This window comes from Scardinius erythrophthalmus, assembly GCF_964197995.2.
Source record: "Scardinius erythrophthalmus genome assembly, chromosome: 20".
Taxonomy (NCBI): Eukaryota; Metazoa; Chordata; class Actinopteri; order Cypriniformes; family Leuciscidae; genus Scardinius; species Scardinius erythrophthalmus.
Genome location: NC_138240.1, coordinates 35764380 through 35789068, shown reverse-complemented (window position 1 = coordinate 35789068; position 24689 = coordinate 35764380). Strand labels below are relative to the sequence as shown.

The 24689-nt window shown below is 38.4% G+C and overlaps 2 protein-coding genes across 3 annotated transcripts in view; one reads left to right on the top strand and one right to left on the bottom strand.

Annotated features, from left to right (window-relative positions):
- The window catches only part of cacna1db (calcium channel, voltage-dependent, L type, alpha 1D subunit, b), an 82349-nt gene extending 81404 nt beyond the window's left edge, over positions 1-945 (bottom strand). The window contains exon 1 of the mRNA XM_081348116.1: positions 840-945. The gene's annotated coding sequence lies outside the window, so the exon portion shown is untranslated. The remainder of the gene's footprint in view (positions 1-839) is intronic.
- A 10669-nt stretch (positions 946-11614) lies between these two features.
- On the top strand, positions 11615-24183 carry dcp1a (decapping mRNA 1A). 2 transcript variants are annotated; one of them, XM_081348114.1, is made up of 10 exons: positions 11615-11773; positions 13690-13730; positions 13823-13950; positions 14587-14653; positions 14740-14878; positions 16533-16625; positions 16955-17368; positions 20172-20225; positions 22041-22226; positions 23155-24183. In XM_081348114.1, exons 1-10 carry the CDS (start codon positions 11639-11641, stop codon positions 23233-23235), a joined length of 1338 nt encoding a protein of 445 aa, XP_081204240.1. In that variant the 5' UTR covers positions 11615-11638; the 3' UTR covers positions 23236-24183. The 2 variants fall into 2 exon arrangements, with proteins under 2 accessions (XP_081204240.1, XP_081204241.1); XM_081348115.1 differs by lacking the exon at positions 20172-20225.
- The last annotated feature ends 506 nt before the right edge of the window (positions 24184-24689 follow it).

The window sequence follows — 24689 nt, the reverse complement described above, 5'->3', positions numbered from 1 at the left end:
GCGAATAACAGGAATTGTGATACGGCTTAATGTGATTCAAAAGGCATTGTTCATTGAATAAATATGAGCGTTGCATGTTCAGATTGAAAATGCACATTCAAAGCAGTTTACAATCAATAAATACCAGCCATTTATGCCAAAAGATTACATATGATCTACTGTTGATGAATTATGACGTTGTTTATTCTATGGTGCTTATATTGTAATATGTTGCAGATGGTTGTCTCTTTTTAAATGAGCAGCCGGCAATAGTAAAGCATAGACATTTCAAAATAAGAGTCCTGGTGTGTTTTGGGCTTGTTTTATAGCTATTATAGGTAATTCGGTTACTGAATAAACTGTATCTGGCATTTAATTCAATGTTTAAAATATGCATAATTCCATAATTATTAAATAATTACATTTTGAAGTATTTTGTCCACTTTGAAGTATTTTTGAGAAAAAGTTGTTAAGCAGAGGGATCAGCTATGAGGTGAAGCATAACATTACACATTTTGATTTGAACCAAACAGACACATGTGGTCTTTTTCTAAAGAGAAAGATCTGAGGAGCAAAGACTTAAGCAAAAGTATCTATTTGATCTCATTTTACTCTCATTGCAGACTGTCTAGGGCATTTAGATGTGCAGATCTGGACCAGGTTTGAAATCTAGGTCTAGGAGATGCAATTGATCTACAACAGAGCAAATGAACCGCAGTCAAAGGCATGGGCAATATGGACAAGCACCTCTGGAGAAATTTGCCTTTGTGCTCATGTAATTCCACTTTAATTCACTCATCTAATCTCAATTAGCAGAAACTAATCCCACGACACAGCCAATGAGAAGTCACAGTACTCACCAAATCATGATTAGTTGAGTTGGAGTCATCTTCAGGAAAGGGGATGTAAACAGCTAAGGCCACACAGTTGGCAAAAATTGACAGCAGTATAAAGATATCAAAAGGTCTGGAAGTCACAGGTTTAAGGAGAAATGTCATAACATCATTCATTCCCCAACAGATCCCACCAAATCAAACTTGATAAAGAAGTAAAATTGTACCTGAAAATCACAAAGCAGATTTCTGTCATGTTCGAGAATTGTACCCTGTCATGTCAGTCATATTATGTGGCTTTTTAGTCTTAAAGTAGGGATGCACCGATATGAACATTTTGGCCGATACCGATAATTCTTATGTTTGAAAGCCGATAACCGATATATTGGCAGATAAATCTAAATCCACATTTTTATATAATTTTTGAGCATCAAAAACAAAAGTCTCACCAGTAAAAGCCATGTCTCAAAATTTTATGTAGCCGATATGACAAACTTGTATCACTTTACTGTATTTTCCTTTTTTTAAGTGATTCCAATCATATTTCAAGCAATTCAACACCATCATGTTGAACAGTGCGCATCTGAAGTGTCTCGGCTGGAGGAAGTAATATATTATTTATCGGCTTTAATATATCCGACAAATTTTCTTATCAGGCCGATACCGATATGGTGGCCGATATATCGTGCATCCCTAACTTCAAGCTATTGCATGTTTATTATGTGTGACTAGCAATTGTTTCTAAACACTCGGACCAACTAACACTGGTCAGTCAAATGGATAGTCCCGCCCCAAACTCATCTCATTGGTTGAATCAGAAGTTGACCTATCATCACATGGCGAATTACAAACAGCGTTTTTGCTCCTGATGGGAAGGGGAGGTGTGCAACTTAACTTCACTTACTGTAAAGGAAGTCATTTTACCGTTTATGATCACGTGACCCAAGATGTCGAGTTCACGCAATTTTCTTTATAAAGATAGATGACGGGAGAGCTGGAGTTCACCCAGGGTATAATTACAGAAAATCTATTTGCATGAAAAATATTTTAGTTTCTAATTAAAATAAGTTTCAGAGGCAACAAATGCGTTTTGATACATTACGTAAATTAAGCTTGTCCAAAGAAGAGCTGACAAATTTTATAAATGTGAGAGCTATAAATATGTAGACCTATATAACTAGGGCAATATATTAATATAAAATCAGAGTTGGTGAGAATATGAAACTGTGTCAATCGTCACGAAAGTTTAATCCTTACCAGTTTAAATACCCAAGCGCAAGAAGATGCGAAAGGAAGCTCGAGTCATTACTCGCTGCTCCCTGAGTTTTTAATGTTAAAAACTATCACTTCTCTTGACTGAATAACTTCTGTAACTTTAATAAGGATTAATCTGTTTCATTTATACAGTGAAAACTATGCAGTGTTATTTTACATTTGCTTACTTTACTCAATTTCTGTACCTGAAAACTACTGCTATTTCACTGTCTATTTCATTTGTATAATTGTTCTATTGTATTTTTTTTTTTGTGTGTGTGCTGTTACTTATAATTGTATTATTTGTTCTTATTTTATTACTGACTGTTTACATGTCTTTAATAATGTTTTAGGTTTTAATCATTAGTAAGACTGGTATCTAAAATTTCATAACATTCATAACTCCCTATTTTTGCAAAAACAGTTTCATGGCCTGTAAATTTTCTTAAGTTACCCACATTTGGCAGGTGTGGCAAAAAGTTAGTTTTATTCCCAGTATCTATACATATATATATATATATATATATATATATAACCAGGCCATCACTGTGAATAAGATAATATGCTCCCTCGATTGCAACGTCGCTCTAAACTCGTATGATTTTCCTTCTTCTGTGGAACACTAAAGAAGTTTCAGCTGTTTCAGATCTGTGTTTCTCCATACACACTTAAAAAAGTACTTTATTTGCATCAATGGTTTAATGGAACCTTGGCTTGGAATCTTTCCATTCCACAAAAGGTTTGTTAGATTATTAAAATGTTCTTCACACTGAGAAAAAAAAGTTAAGTTTCTTTTAAGAACTGAGAAGGTTCATGGTTCTTCTATCAGCATTGCTGCCAAAACCCCCCTTTTGGAACCTTTAATTTTAAGGAGTGTACTATATAATAAAAGTCAATTTGGTCAAAAAAGTTTCAAGCTTCAAAACAGACACGAAAGGGACTTAAAAAAGTGGCTTTATTCCAAGTCTCACTGAATCTCAGTGACATCAAACCTCATTGTTATTTTTTTTGTGTGTCAGTGTTCCACAGAAAAGTGAAAAGCATACGAGCTTTGGACAGTGAATGATGACAGCATTTTTACTCTCCCTTTAAAACCTTCATCCTTCACTCGCACTTTGTAACAAATCTTTCCCTCGTGGGTCAAAATGACCCGAAGCCCTAAAATTAGACTTAATTTTTTTTTTTTGTCCAGAATGCTTATTTTATTTCATTTTGATAATATTTTTTCTATTTTTAATGCAATTTTGTATAGATTTTTTGTTATTTTTTATTTTATTTACCTTTAAATTACTTGATTTGATCAATAAATAATAAATAAATAGTAATTTAAGCACATTCCACATTCCTTTTTAACTTAAATTCAAAATAACTCACAATTTCATGCATAACGTTTTTGATTCCACTCAAAATATCTTACATTGTGTGTCTTTGCTGACCTCTTGTGAAAAAATAATAAGATAAGATAATAAGATTTGACTTATAGCTCTATTTGGAGTAAATGAGCTGTTCCTCTGGGTCCTAAAGTCAGTTCAGTATGCATTCAGATACACATGCAGACATTATAAAATAATTTTTTGGTAAAGTTTTAGCATTTTAGTTTAAATTTTGAGCATTTTTAGGTTTTTCTATGTCTATCTGAAGCATTCCTCGCATTCCTTTCATTCCTAAGGGGGTCAAACTGACCCGCGAGGGAAGGATTTGTTACTTTTTTAAATTTCAAGCTCCTTGAATCCATTCAATTATTATAATTTTTTTGTGTGTATTCATGGTTCAAGTGCATAAGGATACTTCCACTCCACTAAGCTAATGCACGCTCTGCGCACAGGGTTATTGAGAGTCAGGCAGAAGAGAGCTCTGGGAGGTCTGCTATTAGAGGTGCTTCCCTGTTTCTTGCTCTTGGCATATTGCTGGCGTTTCCTCTGGGCCAGAGAGCTGACGGGCACCGCGTTTGCAGGAGCCGAGAGGTTCGAGGTCTTGGGGACGTCCTTAGACTGTCTCGCAGCGTGGATCGCGGCCTGCCAGGAGAGAGCGGCGGCCTGGGCCGGTGAGTGAACCCTGGTGATTGACAGCTCTTCAGTCCAGGTGGGAGGAGCTTCACTGGGGACTGGGACTCTGGTGCCACTGGCATAGTTGCCCCCTGAAAAGAGAAAGAAAATGAATGGTCTTTAGGGGCTTTCGCATCGGAGGAACCTTTTCACAGTTCCCTAGAACTATTGGCGGAAGTTCCCGGATTTTGGCGTGTTCCAGCACAGGAACTAGGAACGATTTTAGTTCTTATAATGTTTTGTCTGAAGACTTTACTAGATCGTGTTATTTCAACCCAGATTAATTCTCCTTTGTTAAATGGTTGAATTACTCCTAATGACAAACCCTATTTAAGGCCCAACTGCCTTTTGTTATTGTTCAGTCCTGATGTTGGTCTAAGCATTGTCATTCTCAAGGATTTTTGGGTCTGAGATTTTTTCTGCCTTCTGTTTTTGTACTTGGATTCTATGTTTTTTGTGGTTTGTGTACTCTTGGATATATATCTTTCTGGAATCATGTTAAGGAGATCTCTTCTGTTTTGGATTACCTTTTTTGTATTGGGGAGTTGTTTGAGTTACTCTGAGACTCATTAATCTATAGTGTTGCCTAAGACTGTTGCTAATGTTTTCCTTTTCCCTCTGAAGTAAAGAGCCAAAGATAAAACTCAGACTTATGAGATCTCATTGTATTCAAATTCCTCTGCACTTGGGTTCAACCTCCTCCAGTGGTGGAGTGATCAGCATCAAGGACACACGCACACATCAGAGACCCGAGTTCAATCCCCAGCTGGATCATAACAGTTCTAGGAACGCCTTTTGGAGGAACTAATTTAGCTCGTACTTCAGAGTCTAAACCAGCACTATAGGAGCTACCAGTGACGTTAGTGTTTTTGATTGGCCAAACGCACGTGAAACACCTGCAACCGCCATTTAAAAAAGTTTTGTTCAGATTATAGCCTATATATTTACTCCAGAAACTAACTCTACGAACATGGAAAACAGTGATAGATGGTCTTAACCTCTATGCTGAGGAGAAAATCCAACGTGACTTTGAGGGGACCAAGAGAAACATGATTATGTATTTCTGCTCAGCTAACAACACTAGATATAAACCACAAGGCATACGCATTCATTACTGTCTACTTTCTATGTATAACAGTTCTATCTAATAATGTATTAGACAGGACTATAAACTAATGAACACAGGGAATGTGAGCAGTGACCAGCTCTGGCGTTCTCAGTGCCGTCAAAATAAAAGTCACAACAACAAGCGCGGCTTACGTCACTTCAGAGTTCCTACTGGCGGTGCGAACGCAACCAGGAAAACATTCATATGGGAACCATTCCTTCTCAGGGAACCACCCTGGTGGCTAGTTCCTGGAACTATCCGGTGCAAAAGCCCCTTTTCAGAATACAAGCAGTTGGAAGTAATAATAATAATTTGTTACATTTATATAGCGCTTTTCTAGGTACTCAAAGCGCTTTTACATGAAAGGGGGAATCTCCTCAACCACCACCAATGTGCAGCATCTACCTGGATGATGCGAAGGCAGCCATATTGCGCCAGAACGCCCACCACACACCATCTTACGGGTGGAGAGGAGACAGTGATGAAGCCAATCAGTATATGGGGATGATTAGGAGGCCATGATGGACAGAGGCCAAGGGGCAAATTTGGCCAGGATGACGGAGTTAAACCCCTACTCTTTTTCGAAGGACATCCTGGGATTTTTAATGACCACAGAGAGTCAGGACCTCGGTTTAACGTCTCATCTGAAGGACGGTGCTCTTTAACAGTAAAGTGTCCCCATCACTACACTGGGGTGTTAGGACCCACACAGACCACAGGGTGAGCGCCCCCTGCTGGCATCACTAACACCTCTTCCAGCAGCAACCTGGTTTTCTCAGGAGGTCTCCCATCCAGGTACTGACCAGACTCAGCCCTGCTTAGCTTCAGTGAGCAACCAGTCTTGGGCTACAGGGTGATGTGGCTGCTGGCCAAACACTGTTGTCGTGCAAATGACCGGCCAGAACACATTAAAAGTTTCTGTTTTCGGTGTCGTGTAAACAGCCCCTAAGTTAATAACTAATGATCTTTGCAACAGAAGTGAATCAATCAAAAACTAACTTTAGCTGGACAATAACTTTATTCAAGAATTTCTGTAAAGCCAAAACAATCTGTTATTTTGATTTCCTATTATCACTGTAAAGCTGCTTTGAAACAATATATATTGTTTAAAAGCGCTATATAAATGAAGGTGACTTGACTTGACTATATTTCCTAAAACGTCTCGGTTACGTATGTAACCCTTGTTCCCTGAACAAGGGATTGGGGATGTAGTCGGACGTAGTCTCCCTTCAACTGCATCGTGATGTGCAGCAATAGAGGCAACATACACTTTGAGGGTGGAGGGAGACAGCCCACGCTCCAACCCATCTTGCAGGAAGGAAAGCACAGTACTGATCGAACATCTTCGGGGGTATTTTCGGGGAGAAGAACTCCACTAAATGAACAGATTCCACTTCAGGGCAGTTGTTCTACTTCAGGGAGTAGAACGACTGGCAATGGGACGAGTTCGGAGAGGCAAACTATCTGTGCGGCCCCGAAGTGGTCCCATATCAGCTGGACCGCCTGGGGATGGAGTCTCCACCCTCCCGGGGCCACAGGCTGTCGTGGGAGCTCGTCGGCGGCACGATTGCGCAGGCCAGGGATATAAGTGGCACGAAGCGACCTCAGATGCTTCTGACTCCATAGGAGGAGATGGCAGGCGAGTTGCGACATGCGTCGGGAGCGTAGACCACCTTGATGGTTGATGTACACAACCGTCCAGTCCAGCTCCATACCGAGAAAAGAGATCCTCTGCACGGGGGCGAATTTGCTCTCTTCCCAGTTAACCCGAAGACCCAACTGACTGATATGCTGGTGCAGCACAACTGCGCCCGAGACTGAGCTAGCATCAGCCAGTCGTCGAGATAGTTGAGGATACGAACACCATGCTCTCTAATGGGAGCAATGGCCACCTCCGCGACATTCGTCTTGAATTGAAGCTTGTAAAGAGCCCGATTCAAGACTCGGAGGTCCAAGATTGGCCGTAACCCACCACCGTTCTTGGGTACAATGAAGTACAGGCTGTAGAAGCCGGTCTTCATATCTGCATGACAGACACACGTTCGCTCAACACCGAAGTGTAACGAACACCGCTGAACTTGGGCGGATGCCGGCCGAACTGAATCGTATACACGAGTCTGATGGTGCGGAGGAGCCAACTGGACTGGTTGGGAAGCACTCTCCAGACTTCCACAAACCGGGGCAGGAGGACCAGAGGCGGGCCAGGAGGACCAGAGGTACCACAGACGTACACGGGGTGGGGCAGCGAAGTGGATGACAGGGACCCGACTCGGAAGGCCAGATGGCGGCCCAAACTGGGGTCTGACTGTGCGGTGCAACACTTACCACAGGTCGGCAGGGGGTGTGTGAGAAGTGTAATCTGGTCCTCGAACCGCACCTGGCTGCCGGCTGGCGATACAAGATGGGGCTGGGGGTGGCCAGGCTTTACAGGGTCACACACCGCCAGTCTGGCCCTCTTGGGACCCAGGAACAGAGGAATTTGCTCTTTCTTTGAAAATTGGGAACAGAAACAGACACAAAACAAAGATTCTCCACCCGGGCCTCCTCCGGGGGAGGGAGTGGTTCGGTCACCATCTCCCGAAGAGCTCGTTGCTCCATCCTTGGGTGGCCCGTCTCAGGGACGCTTGCGCTTGTGCTTGTCACCTGGCCTGGCAGTGCCTGAGGCGGGCTGGGCGTCCTGCCTGCACTAACGCCCTCTAACCAACCGCCAGAACAAACAAACACAAAGAATGCTGTTAAAACAGTAGTTGAGAGCTCAGAGGGCTCGCGATCACCGCTGCACTCGCGCTGTAACCACACCAGCATCGAGAGAGACTTCGAGAAGAAGCACCGACACGCATTCGTTGAAAACACTCCAACGCTCTTCAGAGACATCGACATCCGATCGGCTACAAAGCAAAAGACAAGTGGTGCGTGCATCCGCTTTCATGTTTATACCCGCGCCGCGGGGCGGAGCGTGAGATGCAAATCTCGCACGCCAATGTGCATTGGCTCGTTTTTTCAATACTCGAAGATGACAGGCTCCCTAAGCGTGATCCCAATCGGTACGGTACGTCCGACTATGTTGAACGTGATCAAACTGAAAGGGAACTAATTTTCTGCCACACCAGCCAAATATTTTTTTACCAGCCATGAAAATATGGTAATGACACCAAACTTTTAGATTACATGTAAAAATTTACAATTCTCTATTCCAATTTCAATACACAGCTAAAGTTTTTAAATGTGTGTGTGTGTGTGTGTGTGTGTGTGTGTGTGTGTGTGTGTGTGTGTGTGTGTGTGTGTGTGTGGATGCATGATGTTAATATATATACACAAATCTAGGCCTATTATATATAAACTTCTTAGATACGATAAATCACAATTAATTGATTTGACAGCACAAATGTCTAATATCTAATATATAAGTACTAATATAGGCCTACATGCCTATATCATTACATATTCATATATATTTATGTCCTGTCCTGAAACGTTCTCAGAACTTTAGTTAACGTTTTCTCAAGGTTCTCTTAAAGTTATAAACAAAAACTCTTCCAGTAACGTTAATATAACGTTCGTTCAGATTTATCTGGTCTTCAATAATGTTCTCAGAAAGTTAGAACAAAAACATTATTACTTAACCTATAGATACATCGATCATCATGGGACGTTTTACCTGAAACATTTAGTTGGATGTTTGTCTAACGTTTTTTATTTTATTTTTTTATGTTACTTATTTCTTTCATAATGTTCAGAGAACTTCCCATTATCATTGAAGAATTATACACTGGAATGTTTCCATTGCGTTCACATAAAACAAAAAACTGGACGTTTTGAACGTTCAAGAGAACATTCATAAATATCGATTCCATAACTTAATGGCAACGTTAACAAAACGTTCTTATTTGTGTCAGCATATTTATATCCAGCCATGACGATCCTCGCGGCACAAGTATGATGTGCGCTGATGCGTTCAACACAACTTTGACACGGACGTCTTCACCTCACTTTGACAACACAGCAAAATATCCTCAGTTTCGCTCAGTTAAGCCCTTTTAATATGAAACGCATTTAGTCACATCTGTATTTATGTGTTTACCTCCTTCAGTCGGTTCCTCTGACTCGTCCATCCCCTCCTCCACATTGAAACCCTGTTTTATTGTTTGTTATAGTCCAGCTCGCGTGATTATATCACATGTTATCTATCATGTTTAGACCGCTGTTGATGATCATAATGATGATGATGATGATGATGATGGTGCTGATGCTGAAGCCTCTTCGCAACATCCGGGTGTCTCCGCGATAAAGATTAAATCCACAGAGCGCCATTAAAGATGCCTAGAGTCAGTCTGACAGTCTTATGCTTATTTTATCCGGACTAAATCAGAGAGAAAACACGCACTGGTTTCGCTCGCTGTTGTGCGTCTGTTTTAAATTAAATCCGTGTTCGGGGAATAGAGTTGCCTGGAATATTCAATTACCTTTGCAGAACATCTAACAGGCTTTGCAACAGGTCACTGAGCCTCAGACAATGTTCCTGCACACACTGTATTACCTCAGAGCTTTGGCTTCATAAAGTCAAGCAGCTTTTTAAACACCCACATAAAGTTCAACTAAATCTTACCTCGGATTCCCAGAATGAACGTCATCTTTCATTGACTGAGTGCATGTTTTCTGCTCATTATGGCCATATGTTGAAGCACAGGGCTCAGTTAGAGAGTGTGTGTTGGATTACCTGTGTGTAGCAGATAATCCCCATATTAATCCTCTGACTCAAGCCTTCTGTGCCACTGGGTGGAAGCCAATGGAGCGCGTGCACGCGAATATTCCATTCAAAAGCGATCAATCTGATCATGTTGTTGATTTACCATAGCAGTGATTAATCATAATTTACATCTGATTCTGAAGAAGGCCTCATGTTATCTAATGTCAAGTATTCATTTCTAGCTGTAGTGATGCAAAATTATCTTAGTGTTTTCTTGTGCGTGGTTTATTTTCATATTTTTTACTTTTATTTTTCTTCAGCTGTAAATAACCACAGAAAGTGAAGTGAGTGTGTGTGTGTGTGTAACAGCGAGCTCTTGCGGTTTCTCCATCACATCACAGTTTAAATCCCCGTCATTAGCTCAAAGTTCATTAAAATACAGCTCAAATAGTTTATTGTTAAATTCAAATAAATCCAATAATACTCCAATAACCACAAGTGGAAATAGTTCTAAAGTCCGTCAAAACAGTTGTGTTTAATTGATCTAATTTAGTGTCTCTGTGAAATAGTGATTTATGACACAGAATATTATTCTGAATATCAGAGGTTTTTATGTCTGTTTGTTAATGAGGGAATTTTGCACACATTCGTGTTTTTAGCTTTGTAAGTAAAAGTTATAGTTTTTATTTTGAAGAAAAAACATTAAATTAAACACTTAGGTGAGCCACCAGAATATAAGGCCCAGAGTGGCATGTTGTTACTAGTGTTATTATTTTTAAATGTAATAATTATTGTAATTAATGGGGTTATTATTCAGTATTTCCATTAGATTTACATTTCAGACATCTTTGCTCTCACTAAAACTTACAGGTTAATTGAGTGAAATCATAATAAATTTGCATTCATAGGGTTGCTATTGTGACATATCTTTAATTTAAATATTAGTAATTAAATACGTAAATATTCATATGCCTGCATAAATCATAGAATAATTTTCATTATGTCATAGTTTTGAATTTTCATCTCATAATTATCACTTAGTATATCATAATCAGTTTTGGGTATAATGCATTAATTATTTACTGTAATTGAATTATATTTCCCTTGAAAAAGTAAAGTAATGGATTACTCTTACTTTTTTCCATAATTGAATTAGTTACTTATGTAATTGCATTAACTACTGTAATTCTATATAGCCTATACTGTAATTCAATAGTGGATTTAACATCAAAATCTAACGTCTAATGTTAAAATGTATGTTTTTAATGTAAGCTTCTCCCTTTAAATACTTTGGTCAGTTCAAGAATAATTTAGGCAATATTATTTATTTGAAATAATTAAAAGCAGTTTCGAGTCGAGGTTGACATGGGATTTAGAACGTAATTAGTAGCTAACAACAAGTAATGCAACGGGTGATTATTTTAATGTCATTAGTAGCTATTAATTAATGGTATGTTTGTTGAGTAACTCAACACTTATAACTATGTTTTAATATGCCAGAATTAAGTGACCAAAAAAATACATTTTTATCTGGAGGAAATGGGCTTCCATGGATAAATACAGATTAATTTTAGCATTATTGTAGTTTATACATGCCCGTTTTAACGTGACATTAGTGTTTGTTTGAGCGCGGAACTATGAGCGGACTCTGGCGGAAGCACGTGCATCATAATAATAAAACGGCAACCGGAAGTGTGTCTCCTGGAATGTGTTCCGTGTAGTCGCAGTGAAGATGGAGTGTGTGAATAAAGCGGGGCATCTGATGAGTCTCGCGGCTCTACAACAGTATGATCCCTATATAGTCAAACTGCTGGATGTCACCGGGCAGGTCGCGCTCTATACTTTCAACTCTAAAGCAAACGAATGGGTGAGATTTCTAAACGTGTTGCCTTATAATCAGCGCGTGCGTCATTTAGCCTGCAGTGGCTAATGCTAACAACATCGTCACTAGCCCACAGTCTCCATTATGGTGTCTAATGCATGTTTATATTCATCCAGAAAGAACACACGACGGAGTTATCTAGCAGTGTGTGTGGGTTTGCTGGATCATCAGTGTCATGAGCTAGCATTCAACACCCTGATAAACAGATTAATGATCAGCTTATACGAGAAAGTTAAATTAGTATCACCTTCTGTCTGTCAATAAAGTTCTGCAAATACAATTGATATCTATGGAAGACATTTACACCACATAAGAAACAAAATCATAATTATGAGATAAAAGTCTGACCTTGTCATAATTTTCATTTTCCATCTCTTATGCCATAAATCTGACTGTCTCCATGACTTAGTGTTTTAGTATTTCTACGGTTTTTGTCATAATTATGACTTAGTATGTTATAATAACGACCTTTTAAATCAATCGTGACTTAGTATATTAGAATTTCGACGTTTTAATCATAATCATGACTTGGTATTTTATTATTTTGATTTTGTTTACAGAATCATGACTCTAGTATTGTAAGATTTCGACTTTTTAATCAATCATGAATTAGTATGTTTTAATTTTGATGGTTTATGTCATAATCACGACTTAGTATATTAGAATTATGACTTAGTATGTTAGAATTTCGACTTTTTAATCATAATCATGGCTTAGCATGTTAGAACTATAGTGTTTATGTCGATCATGACTCAGTATGTTATTATTTAGATTTTTTAAAATCATAATTATGACTTTAAAATCTCAACTTTTTAATCAATGATGGCTTAGTATGTTATAATTTTGACGGTTTATGTCATGATCATGAATTAGTATGTTATAATTTTGATGGTTTATGTCATAATCATGAATTAGTATGTTAGAATTATGACTTGGTATGTTAGAATTTCGACTTTTTAATCATAATCATGGCTTAGCATGTTAGAACTATAGTGTTTGTCAATCATGACTTAGTATGTTATTATTTAGATTTTTTAAAATCATAATTATGACTTTAAAATCTCAACTTTTTAATCAGTCATGACTTAGTATGTTATAATTTTGATGGTTTATGTCATAATTATGACTTAGTATGTTATAATATCGACCTTTTAAATCAATCGTGACTTAGTATGTTATAATTACACTGTTTATGTCAACCATGACTTAGTATATTAGAATTTCGACGTTTTAATCATAATCATGACTTGGTATTTTATTATTTTGATTTTGTTTACAGAATCATGACTCTAGTATTGTAAAATTTCGACTTTTTAATCAATCATGAATTAGTATGTTTTAATTTTGATGGTTTATGTCATAATCACTACTTAGTATATTAGAATTATGACTTAGTATGTCGACTTTTTAATCATAATCATGGCTTAGCATGTTAGAACTATAGTGTTTATGTCGATCATGACTCAGTATGTTATTATTTAGATTTTTTAAAATCATAATTATGACTTTAAAATCTCAACTTTTTAATCAATGATGGCTTAGTATGTTATAATTTTGATGGTTTATGTCATGATCATGAATTAGTATGTTATAATTTTGATGGTTTATGTCATAATCATGAATTAGTATGTTATAATTTTGATGGTTTATGTCATGATCATGAATTAGTATATTAGAATTATGACTTGGTATGTTAGAATTTGCTTTTTAGTTTCATTATATTTTATTTTGTCTGTCATTGTTGAGGCTTAGTATGTCATAATTATGATTATTTTTGTAATGTCATAATGCAGTTGTGTCCTTGTTTGGTAAGAGGTTCACTATCAGACCTGCGCTCGGCTCTCTGTGTTAGCTCTGAACATGAGATCTGTCTGAACACTAACTCCTCTCTCTCACTCCAGGAGAAGACTGAGATTGAAGGCACATTATTTGTGTACGCCAGGTGAGCGTCGACTGACAGGAACTGAAGGTTGTTCTGTTAGTCACACATTCATCTGTAGTTCAGTCTGAACGTGTGTGTGTGTTTCTCCGCAGGTCGGCGTCTCCCCATCATGGCTTCACGATCATGAACCGTCTGAGCACAGAGAACTTAGTGGAGCCCATCAATAAAGACTTGGAGTTCCAGCTCCAGGACCCTTTCCTGCTGTACAGGAACGGCAACCGTAAGTTCCGGATCAAACACTGTGTTCATCCGTCATCTGCAGACCGGTCCGCGTTAACCCTATAAAGCCTGCCGTATCATATGTGAATTACTAAAGCCTCGTGCGGATCAACATGATGCTGATAAACCTGGCGCACTCAGTCTGTTTCAGACGTCTGTTATTCCTGATGACCGCACTGCGTGTTGAATTATGAGTGGCACTTCTGGTTTGGGGAACTTCCATTCAAAAAGGCTGAAACGAATCATTTCAAATCATAAGGTTGCCCTACAAATAAAGCTGATCCGTCAGTTTGACTGAATAAGCGGTCCGGTTTTCTTCACCTTGTTGATGCTTTTACACTTTTAAATTTCCTTTCAATGTTCGATGGTTGAAGGGTGAGTAGATTAATGTCATCTCATTGTGACGCTTTTTAACGTATTGCGTTCATAGAGCGAGCCTTTTCACTGATTGTTTACAGCTTAACGGAAGTTACACCCATAATTCGTGCAAAGCGTCATGGGGCGCAGGGATATTTGACTGTATATTTGGGTATTAAATTCTGTGTAACCGTCCACGTATTTGCAACTCAGCCCCACTTTCCCTGTGTGTTTAAATGTCTCTGTTTCTCTCCTTCATTTCTTCGTGTGTGTGTGTCAGTGGGCATCTACAGTATCTGGTTCTACGATAAGGCCGACTGCCAGCGGATCGCACAGCTCATGCTACAGTGAGTATCTCTCATAAATCAGCAGAACTCGCCCTGAAACCTGCGAGTGATCAGAGTAATGTGTTTATCTGTGTGTGTGTGTGTAGGATCGTGAAGCAGGAGGCGTTTCGAGCGCAGTGTGTGTCTCCCGACAGAGGCTCGAGTGGCAGGACCAACGGCCTGGTTCAGTCCAAACCCACAGATATCCTGGAGCTGCTCAGCAAGGCCAAAGAGGAGTACCACCGGGTAAGAGGACGCTCTTCACGGCATCTAGACTCGTCTTAACTCAGGCATCACGTTTGTGTCCTCAAGACTGATCATCACTTTAAACTCTCATCCGTCACTCGCACTTTATAACAAATCCTTCCCTCACGGGTCAAAATGACACGAAGCCCTAAAATTATCCTTTTATTTATTTATTTTTTCAGAAAGCTTATTTCATTTTGATTTTTTATTTTTTTTTATTTACCTTTTAAATTACTAGATTTTATCAATAAATAATAAATAAATAACAATTTAAGCACATTATTTCAACTTAAATTCAGAGTAACTCATTATTTCATGCATTTTCCTTTTAAATTTAGTTCAAAATATCTCACATATCTCTGGTGTTTCTGCCGACCTCTTGTGGAAAATAATAATATAAGATGATATTTCATAACTCTTGCCACTAGATGGCCTTATAGCTCTATATGGAGTAAATGAGCTGCTCTCCTCTGGCCTAAAGTGTGTTTTGATTTATCATATGCTTTCAGATATCTATTTAGACATTATAAAATAGTTTTTTGGTAAAGTTTTAGCATTTTTTAGTTGCAATTTTGACAATTTCTTTAATGTACTGAAGTGTCAGATATTGTAAAAATTTAGGTTGGTAATGTGGACAGCGGGGGGGAAAAACAAGTAACCTTGAAGAATAGTTATTTGAAAATGCACATTTTAATTCTGAAATAAAAAATGCTATTATAATTTCACCATTTATTTTGCGCAAGTGTGTGTGTGTGTGTGTGGGGGGGGGGTCAAATCTAACCACTTGATATCTGTGATAATCATTTTGAATGATTGATTTTTTTTATTTTTTTTATTGAGAAATAAAAAGCCATTGCCCTCGTTAAATGACCCCCAGGAATTCCTCTGTGTGTGTGTGTGTGTGTGTGTGTGTGTGTGTGTGTGTGTGTGTGTGTTCTGCATAGGGGATGTTCTATAGTCTACACTAATGTAGTCTAGACAGTAAACGTTTATGTGCGCATTCCAAGTTCAAGTGTATATTGTGATAAATATCATTATCATAGAAAAGATTTGGTCATTTCATATAGCGATACACTGATATGAATATAATAGCCGATACGGGTAACCGATAATTCTTTATATTTGAAAGCCGATAACTGATATATTGGATATATAAAAATTTTATATAATTTTTGAGAGCCTGATTACTAAAACAGAAGTCTCACCAGTAAAGCCATGTCTCAAACACACACTTATAATGATGTTCTCATGATATTTTTATGTAGCCGATATGACAGACTCGTATCACTTTACTGTATTTTTACCTTTTTTGAAGTGATTCCAATCATATTTCAAGCAATTCATAATCATCATGTTGAACAGTGCGCATCTGAAGAGTCTCAGCTGAAGGAAATAATACAATATTGATCGGCTTTAATATATCGGACAAATTTTCTGATCGGGCCGATAACGAGAACATTAAAAATGAACTGATATCAGCCGATTTGGTGGCCGATATATATCATGCATCTCCAATATCATATATAGTATAGTTCAAACCGATTATCAGCTTATGTTTACTCCGAGAGATTGTCCATCGTCAGACTGAAGAAAATGTGTAGATGAATAAAGTGACTAATAATGTGTGTGTGTGTGTGTGTGTGTGTGTGTATAGAGTCAGTCGACAGAGAGAGAGGTCGAGGTGAACTGTGAGTCTGTGCCGTCACAGGAGAAGAGAGACGACACCACAGCAGCTCAGCAGGAGAAGGTCTTTAACATTAACATTAATAAATGCTGAAGAATTATTGTTCAAGCTACGGTAGTTAACTAATAAACCTTATTATAAAGTATTACCAGAATTTCTAACAAATATTAAATTGAAAGATTCTATGTCAATGTTATTATTACTGTTGTTTCTATTGGTATACATGTCTGATTTTGTATTTTGATTGTTTTTTTAAGAAAAATTGTTAAATTATTGTAAACAATATATTGAAATACTGTTGATTGGCATGAGTAATAGCCATGGCTGCTGATATGGCGTTAAAATCAAAATAATAATAAATCTCACAGTGTGTCTCTGCTCCTCCTCCACAGTCGAGTCACTCAGTAGTGAAGCAGATCACAGTGGAAGAGCTGTTCGGCAGCTCCTTCCCCAAAGACCCGTCCCAGTCCCAGTGTCCAGCGTACGGCCCTCCTCTCCTGTCCTGTGACCCGGGCGGCCCGGCGCTGGTCTCTCTGTTCCAGACCCGAGACTCGAGGACGAGTGCTTCGCACACGCAGGAGAGCGGGGGTGCGTCGGGGCGTCGAGGTTCGGCTGGTCCTCTAACTCCTGCGTATATGAGTCCTCTCACAGAGGCTCATGGGATAGCGGCTCCCCTGCCAGGGTTCCGGCCCGGCCCGCTCGTCACGCCACAGAGCTTCCGAGAGACCGGCTGCAAAGCTACAGGGTCTTTTACAGGAAAGAGTCCAGCGCCGGCCCAGGGGAACTCGCTCAGCAACGCGTTCATGGTAGGTCACGCTTAGCAGAAATAGCAGATGCAGTTATTTAAAGGGGTCATGACATGGTTTTTGTTTTTGTTTTGTTATGTTCCCTTAGGTGCAATTATAGTATTATTATAGTTTTTTGGACAAAAAACTTTATTTTTGTATTATTTTTAAACTTGTATGACCTTTTCCCACACTGTTTCTCATCCTCTGATTAACAGTCTGTTTTGGGGGTGTTTCCCCTTTAAGAGTTCAGTGTTAACGCCCACTGTTATGATTGGCTAACGTCATTGGCTAAAAGTAGTTTAAGATGAAATACATTACTTAGTGTTTGCGGCGTCGTTGTTGACGGGGAGTAATGGGTATAATGGGGAGGACGTCTTAAGCTATGAAACTGGCAGGAAGTTTTAATGGTACAAAGACCTCTTATATACCAAAGAGAATTTGGTTTCTCATGTCATGACCCCTTTAAAGGGACACTTCACCGATTAGCATTAAGCTTTGTATCAGTAGAAACCCAGTAGTATTCTCGAATGACCGTGCTTCCCGTCCTCATGTCCCCCTGAGACCAGAGATTTCTGTATTGTGTGTCTGGAAAAAAACCTCAGATGACACAAAAATCATCATTTACCATCATCAGAGGCTCTTCTGTCCAGAGGCGAGAGACTCCAGCCAGTAGGAGGAGCTCGTCCTGCATGTCCTCAACCCACCCATAGGGGGATCTCACGATAAAACACCGTCTTCTCAGTTTCGAGTCGACTAGTAGCCTAGCTGTATCATTTCTCCCGATACTGCCCTCTGTAACCGGTAGGCGTGGCTTGGGAGTGTCATAGGGCAGCGAAGCAAGTGCATTCTGGGAGTTGTTGTCTTTCATCCACATGAGCCAAAAATACATTTTCTGGCTTTTCTCAGTCTAGAAGGCTCCAACTTCTAAAATAATTTCACATCTCTACTACATCAATGACCCAATTTAAATACACATTCATCTTTCCAGAGGTTCAAAGTTTGCGTTCTCGAGCCATCAAACACCGTTGTCGTGCAAATGAACGGCCAGAACACATTAAAAGTTTTCTGTTTTCAGTTCAAATCTTTGCAATGGAAGTGAATCAACCAAAAACTAGCTTCAGCTGGACAATAACTTTATTCTAGAGCTGCTTTAAAGCCTAAACAATGTTACTATAATCTCCTGTTATCACTGTAAAGCTGCTTTGATATGATCTATATTGTTAAAGTGCTTTATAAATGAAGGTGACTTGACTCTCTAGAGCTGCATGATTATTCAATAAAAAATGGCGATCTGGATTCAAACACCCACGCGATCTAATTCCTGAATTACAGCGATTCTGTGTCTTAAACCTTTGAGAAGTCCGATCACAGTGAAACCAGGGAGAGAGCGGGTGTCATGTACACGTATGAAACAACTTCAGTCTTTTCAACCACACTGTATCATCATTTCTGTCCTACAATCATTCAAATTATCATTATTTTGACTTGTCATAATTATGATTTACAAAAGCATTCTGGCCAAAATGGGCTTGCATACTAAAAAAAAGTTATTTCTAATAAGATAAAGGGGTCATGACCTGCATTTTAAAAACAATTTATAATGTTCTCTGAGGTCCACTGAGCCTGACGTCGTCATACTGTGATTTCTAGTATCTTCTATAACAGTCGCGATGGCGTAATGATAATCCACACATCTCAATTCTCCAGCGGCGGCCATCTTTGTTGTAAACGAATTCAACCCAAGCGCTCGTTGGTGACGTGGATGATTACGTTACTGTTGATCATCTGTCCATCATCATATAAAGCCCGCCCTGACCATTTGATTGGTCCGAACAGCTCTGGTTCGAGCATAGTTGCTCCACAACCGGATCAAGTCCAGACCGAACTTCCCGACCTCAAATGTTGTGGGCGGGGCTAAGTTCTTCTGGCATCCAGGCTATGGATTCACTTATTATAATGTTATCAATTTTTACATTAAAAATATCTTAATTTGGAAGTAATGAGCTATTTTCCATCCTGCTTTTTGACCCTCTCTTTTGAACCGTTTTGATGGGCATGTCAGTGTCTCATTCAAGACTTGGTTCATCTCTTGTTGTGTATCAGTATATTGGATCTGTGCATTAGCTCTTAAAGTGACAGCAGCCTAATAAACCTGAGGCTGTCGGTCATGTTAATCATCGAACAAAAGACAAAAAGAAAATCACTCGCTGCTCTTGTAACTTTTTCTGTACTTACTGCGTACTTTTAAAACGTTTTGTAAAAAAAAAAAAAGTGCATTGTACATAATGCGTTTTATTTTAATCTGATTACTCCGGATACCTTCAAAGCCGCTGCTAAAGATAAGGATAACTGAGGTCCATCACATATGCAGATTTTATTTTTCTTCTCACTAACATTCAGATATTAAAATTTAATAAAATGCCAACGATAAAAATAACTAGCTAGGTTAGCTTAAAAGAGCACAGAGACATCAGTTCAGACTACTTAGTAACTCATCAGTAACAGACATTTATTGCTTATTAGTTTGGTTTAATTGGATTATTAAGTGAGGTTCAATATATAAAATATATTAGTATTATTTAACATAATATTTTAGCAGTTTTGCATCATATTAAGTTTGTATTTTACTCTGCATTTTTATTCATTTTGACGTACAGCAATGGCGAATGCAGGAAAAATATCAAATTAATCAACACAAGCCGGTAACAATAAAAGGCTGTCGACAGGAATTTATCATAATGAATAACAAAAGCTTTGAAATGTGTCTTGTTTTTGCACAAGCTTGTCTAATCTGACCGGTCTCTTCCTCTCTTTGGCACAGAGTAAAGAGGTGAAAGCTTTCACACCGTCCCCGGCTCTGGTCAAAGCCATTCCAGTAAGTTCACTCCTGACAACACTGACAGGATTGGATATATATTGTTTGTTGGCAGTATGTTGACATGACTAATGTGATGCCTGTGATTGTGAACAGTGGTTTGTTGTTGTAGCCTCTGGCTAGGGCTGGGTATCGAGTTTGATACTTTTTAGGCATCGACTGAATTGCTACAGGGGCGTTGAATGCTTGAATCTGATTGGTTGACGAACGTTCTAAGGTGTGCATTATTTTCAGGGAAACGCACAACTAAAGTAGTTCCAGCAGGTCTTGACCGCATTACAGTTCCATATCACTTCGCGTAGTTAACTGTACGGAATATAGGATACAATTCATAACAAGAAAAAGCATTTAGCCGCATGCGCTTGATCTGCCATTTTCAATGTCTAGCTTCACAATCAATAGAAACATGCAGTTTAATTTTAATAAATAAAGTATATAGTCCTATATAATCAATAGAAAATTAAACTGAATATAGGCTAAATAAATGGATAGTCCTGCAGCACGGATTATTATTGCAGATAATATAACAAATAAATAATTATTGATAGGCCTACTTGTTAAAAGGGCTTTGTGTTTCATTTATTTGGCTAGTCTACTGTCATCTGTCAATAATAGAAAAAAAAAGAATGAATTCGAATTAATTAAAACGAATTGAATTAATAAATAAATAATAATATTGACGCACATGCTTTTCTGTCTCATTATTGCAACATCTCTCTCTCTAATAACTGCATTAATAACTGGGGACACACTTTAAGGCCGGTTCTGAATGTAATTTGATACTTATGACTGATAATGATCATGCCCAAACGCGTTTTCAACTCTAAAATGACGTTTTGGAATTAGCAACGGAGGCATTGGATTAGATGCGTAAGAAATTAGTCCTACATACAAGAGCATTTTAATGACAAAAACTTTACAAACGTCTTGAAATACATAATCTGAACAATGTTTCGAGGTGTGGTAACCGTAGTATAAGCGGAATAATTGACTTCAGGCCGTTGAATTATTAGAAAAATAATGCACACCCGATTCAGCTTCGCGTCGTGACCACATTACCACCTCGGCTGTGCATTATTTTTCTAATAATTCAACGGCCTGTCGTCAATTATTCCTTTCTTATACCATAGACTAGAGTATCAAACAATTTCTTGTTCGGTACCAAATTTCGATACCTAACACTGTGTCTTAACCAGATTAGATTCCGGCGACAAATAATTAGTCTGTTCACACTAGACGCGACTGCGAGATGCGTCAAAATCAATCAAAACCCACAGCCAATCAGAACAGCGTGTGGGCAGAGTCAGCCAATCAGAAGAGCATGTGGGTGGAGTCAGCCAATCAGAACAGCGCGTGGGCGGAGTCTCGTGGCACCAGAGAGTAATCTTGACAATCGCAAGAAAATGGAAAAGTAGCTATATAATCAAATTCACAAATATTACACCATTTAAACATTAGTTTGAACGTTCTTGTTTCCATTTGTTTAATTACAGGATCTGAGGTGAATTATCCATTGTTGCTTTTACAGCTACAAAGCTGGAGCACTAAATGATATTCAAAGTCACATTACACGCTTTTAACATTAAATAAAGCACATAAACAGCACCTGAGATTATCATCGCCACACTTTGTGTTTGTTGTTCCAGCGCGACGTCACAGGAAAATAGAAACCGTTTCGGTTTCACTAACATCGGTTAGTGGAAACACTGTCATTTCGCAGTAGTTTTTTATCGACATTTAGAAATTGTTGCTAACTCTCTCTCTCTCTCTCTCTCTCTCTCTCTCTCTCTCTCTCTCTCTTTGTGTCTTATGAAGGCGGGGCCAGTCGTCCAGGGGGAGGAGTCTTCACTTCTACTGTCTCCCAGTGTATTTCAGCACTTCATCACCAAGACACCAGATCCACCCAAGAACCCTGCGTCCCCGACGCCCCCCCCCACAGACCTCCCCTCGGCCCAGTACAGCCGCCACCAGCTGCAGGACACACTCATACATCTCATCAAGGTACACACTCACACACTTCTCACCGCCACTGCACATGCGGCCAATATATTGTTTATATAATTTGTTTGTTTTCTAAAATCACTTTCATAATTTAGAATTTAAGTTGTTTATTTATACAGTTATACTCTTTTAAATATATATTTAAGGATTAGTTCAAGTTTATGCACAAAAGCACGTGCAACAGATGTAATGGCATTTTACTGACACAAAATACAGACAAATAAATGTCAAGTCACATTTATTTATATAGAGCTTTTTACAACACAGATTGTTTTAAAGCAGCTTTACAGAGATAACAGGAAAATAATGCTTGTTTAAGTTTAAATAAAGCATTATTTAAACAAATAAAGTTTGTTTCCAGGAGAAAATAGCATCATATTCCAGCTTAAGTAAGTTCAGTGATGGTTCATTTTTGTTGTGAAAAAGTTATTAATTTAGTTCATGTGTATATATGTCATCATCCAGCTCAGTCCAGTTCTTATATAATGGTGTCAATGCATGCAGATCAATATTATTGTTGAATATTAAATTAAATGTTAAATTAAATGTCCCCAACTAAGCAAGCCAAAAGCCAATGGCAACAAAGGCGTCAGAAACACAATGCCTGGTTGTCTGCGAGAAAGGGAAATAGTCTTTGAATCTTCCGTACGAACGTTCAAGTCCTTTGTGACGAGAATAACCCTTTATCTGAGTGTAATGATCCACCAGTCAGACGTGAAGTGAGTGAACCAATCCTTCAAAATAAAGGTACTGCAACTTATAATAAATAAAGTATAACTAACAAACACAACTTAAATTCTAAATTATGAAAGTGATTTTAGAAAACAAACAAATTATATATAAACAATATAGTGGCAGCATTTACAGTCAGTGCAAGTTGTGTGTGTAGCTTCACAGTCTTCACTTGTGTGTGTTCATTTGTTTGCAGAATGACGCACATTTCCTCAGTGCGATCCACGAGGCGTACGTACAGAGCATCTCTAAAGGCCTCAACAACATCAAGTTATAGCCAGTCTCAAACATCATGAGCCGTCTCGGATTCAGTGTGAAGCTTGACTGCACACACACACACACACACACACACACACAGACTGATTCTTAATAACCCATCGACTGCTGGAGTCCTGATTTATCCCCATCTGCCGATCAGCACAGTTATCTCCCGGGACTTGTGCAATAAGAAGCATTGGAAAGTTGCTTTTCATTTATGACGTATGGATATGATGCAGTATCCCAGTCTCAGTGGTGTTTTACTGTTAAACCAGTATGTTTGATAAGCCCTGAGTGTTATATTGAAATTCCCAGCAGATTTGAAGGCATCAAGAGTAGGATGTGTACTCATTCCCTATTTTCTTATAAACTCACTTGTTTAATTTGGGCCTAAAAATGACAAGTGCATAAATTAAAGATTAATAGAGCTAAACATTACCCCCCTGATAACGTGTTCTGTGGAGAGCCATGTATTGCTTTTTTAAATCGCAGACCATAATATGAGATATTAAGTGGTTTATTTAAAGTCAGATGTGTCAAATCAACATTTCTGTGTTGTCGGCTAGTTGAAGACGTCATTCTGATGATCGTTTCTGTATCAACAGCAGAAGAAATAGAGCAGATCATTCAACAGGTGCATTTAATTTCAGCAGTAAAAGTAGAATGAAATTGTTCCTGCACACTAACTAGTTCATGGTTGGTCTGTTTGTTTGACAGGAATTGTATTTTTTTTTAATATGCACTAGGCTGAACACTGAAAATATAGGAATTTCATTAACATTATTTTGTACAGTTTGCTTTTGATTAATGTAGCACATTTTAAAACCTCAGCACGAATGAAAGTTGATACAGTATTTCAGCAAGTCTTTACTCACATCACACACAATGAACTCTCAAACGCATCAGGATTCTGTTACAGTGGTTTGTCTTTTGAGTTGATGTGCAAATAAACTATTGCCATAATTTAGCTCATTGTTTGTATTGTATTACAGTGAGATTTTACAAGAAAATCTGTCTTCCATCTTGTCCTCTCATAAGCTTATGGGTCGCTTTTATTTAAAGACTAATTTTGAGAGCTGTGATGTATTGATGCGAGTACAAGCTTTTCCATTACCAGATCAAACAATGCTATAATCTTTTCAGTGTTTATGAGAGTCACTCCTCAAATATAATGTCTGATGATTTCCCATATCAAGGTCGAGTTTACTGAAAAGCTCATTAGTCCAGTGCTTCTCAACCCTGTTCCCGGAGATAAAACACACATTTTGGATGTCTTGCTTATCTGACCCATTAATAATAAGTCTTTTGAGTGTGTATTAATGTGCTGAAGAGTTGAATCAGATATGTTTGAGAAGGTGTAGTGTTGGTGTGCCTTCAGGAACAGGGTTGAAAAATGCTGATTTAGGTCTTTAATTATTCATTGTTTAATAGTAAAACATGAAATGGGGCAATACATGTATATTTCAGCCAAAC

Coding starts and splice junctions, on each gene's coding strand:
- dcp1a (XM_081348114.1), top strand. CDS start 11,639: ATGGAGTGTGTGAATAAAGCGGGGCATCTGATGAGTCTCGCGGCTCTA. Junction 14,654..14,739: donor ATCGCACAGCTCATGCTACA/GTGAGTATCTCT, acceptor GTGTGTGTGTAG/GATCGTGAAGCAGGAGGCGT. Junction 14,879..16,532: donor CCAAAGAGGAGTACCACCGG/GTAAGAGGACGC, acceptor GTGTGTGTATAG/AGTCAGTCGACAGAGAGAGA.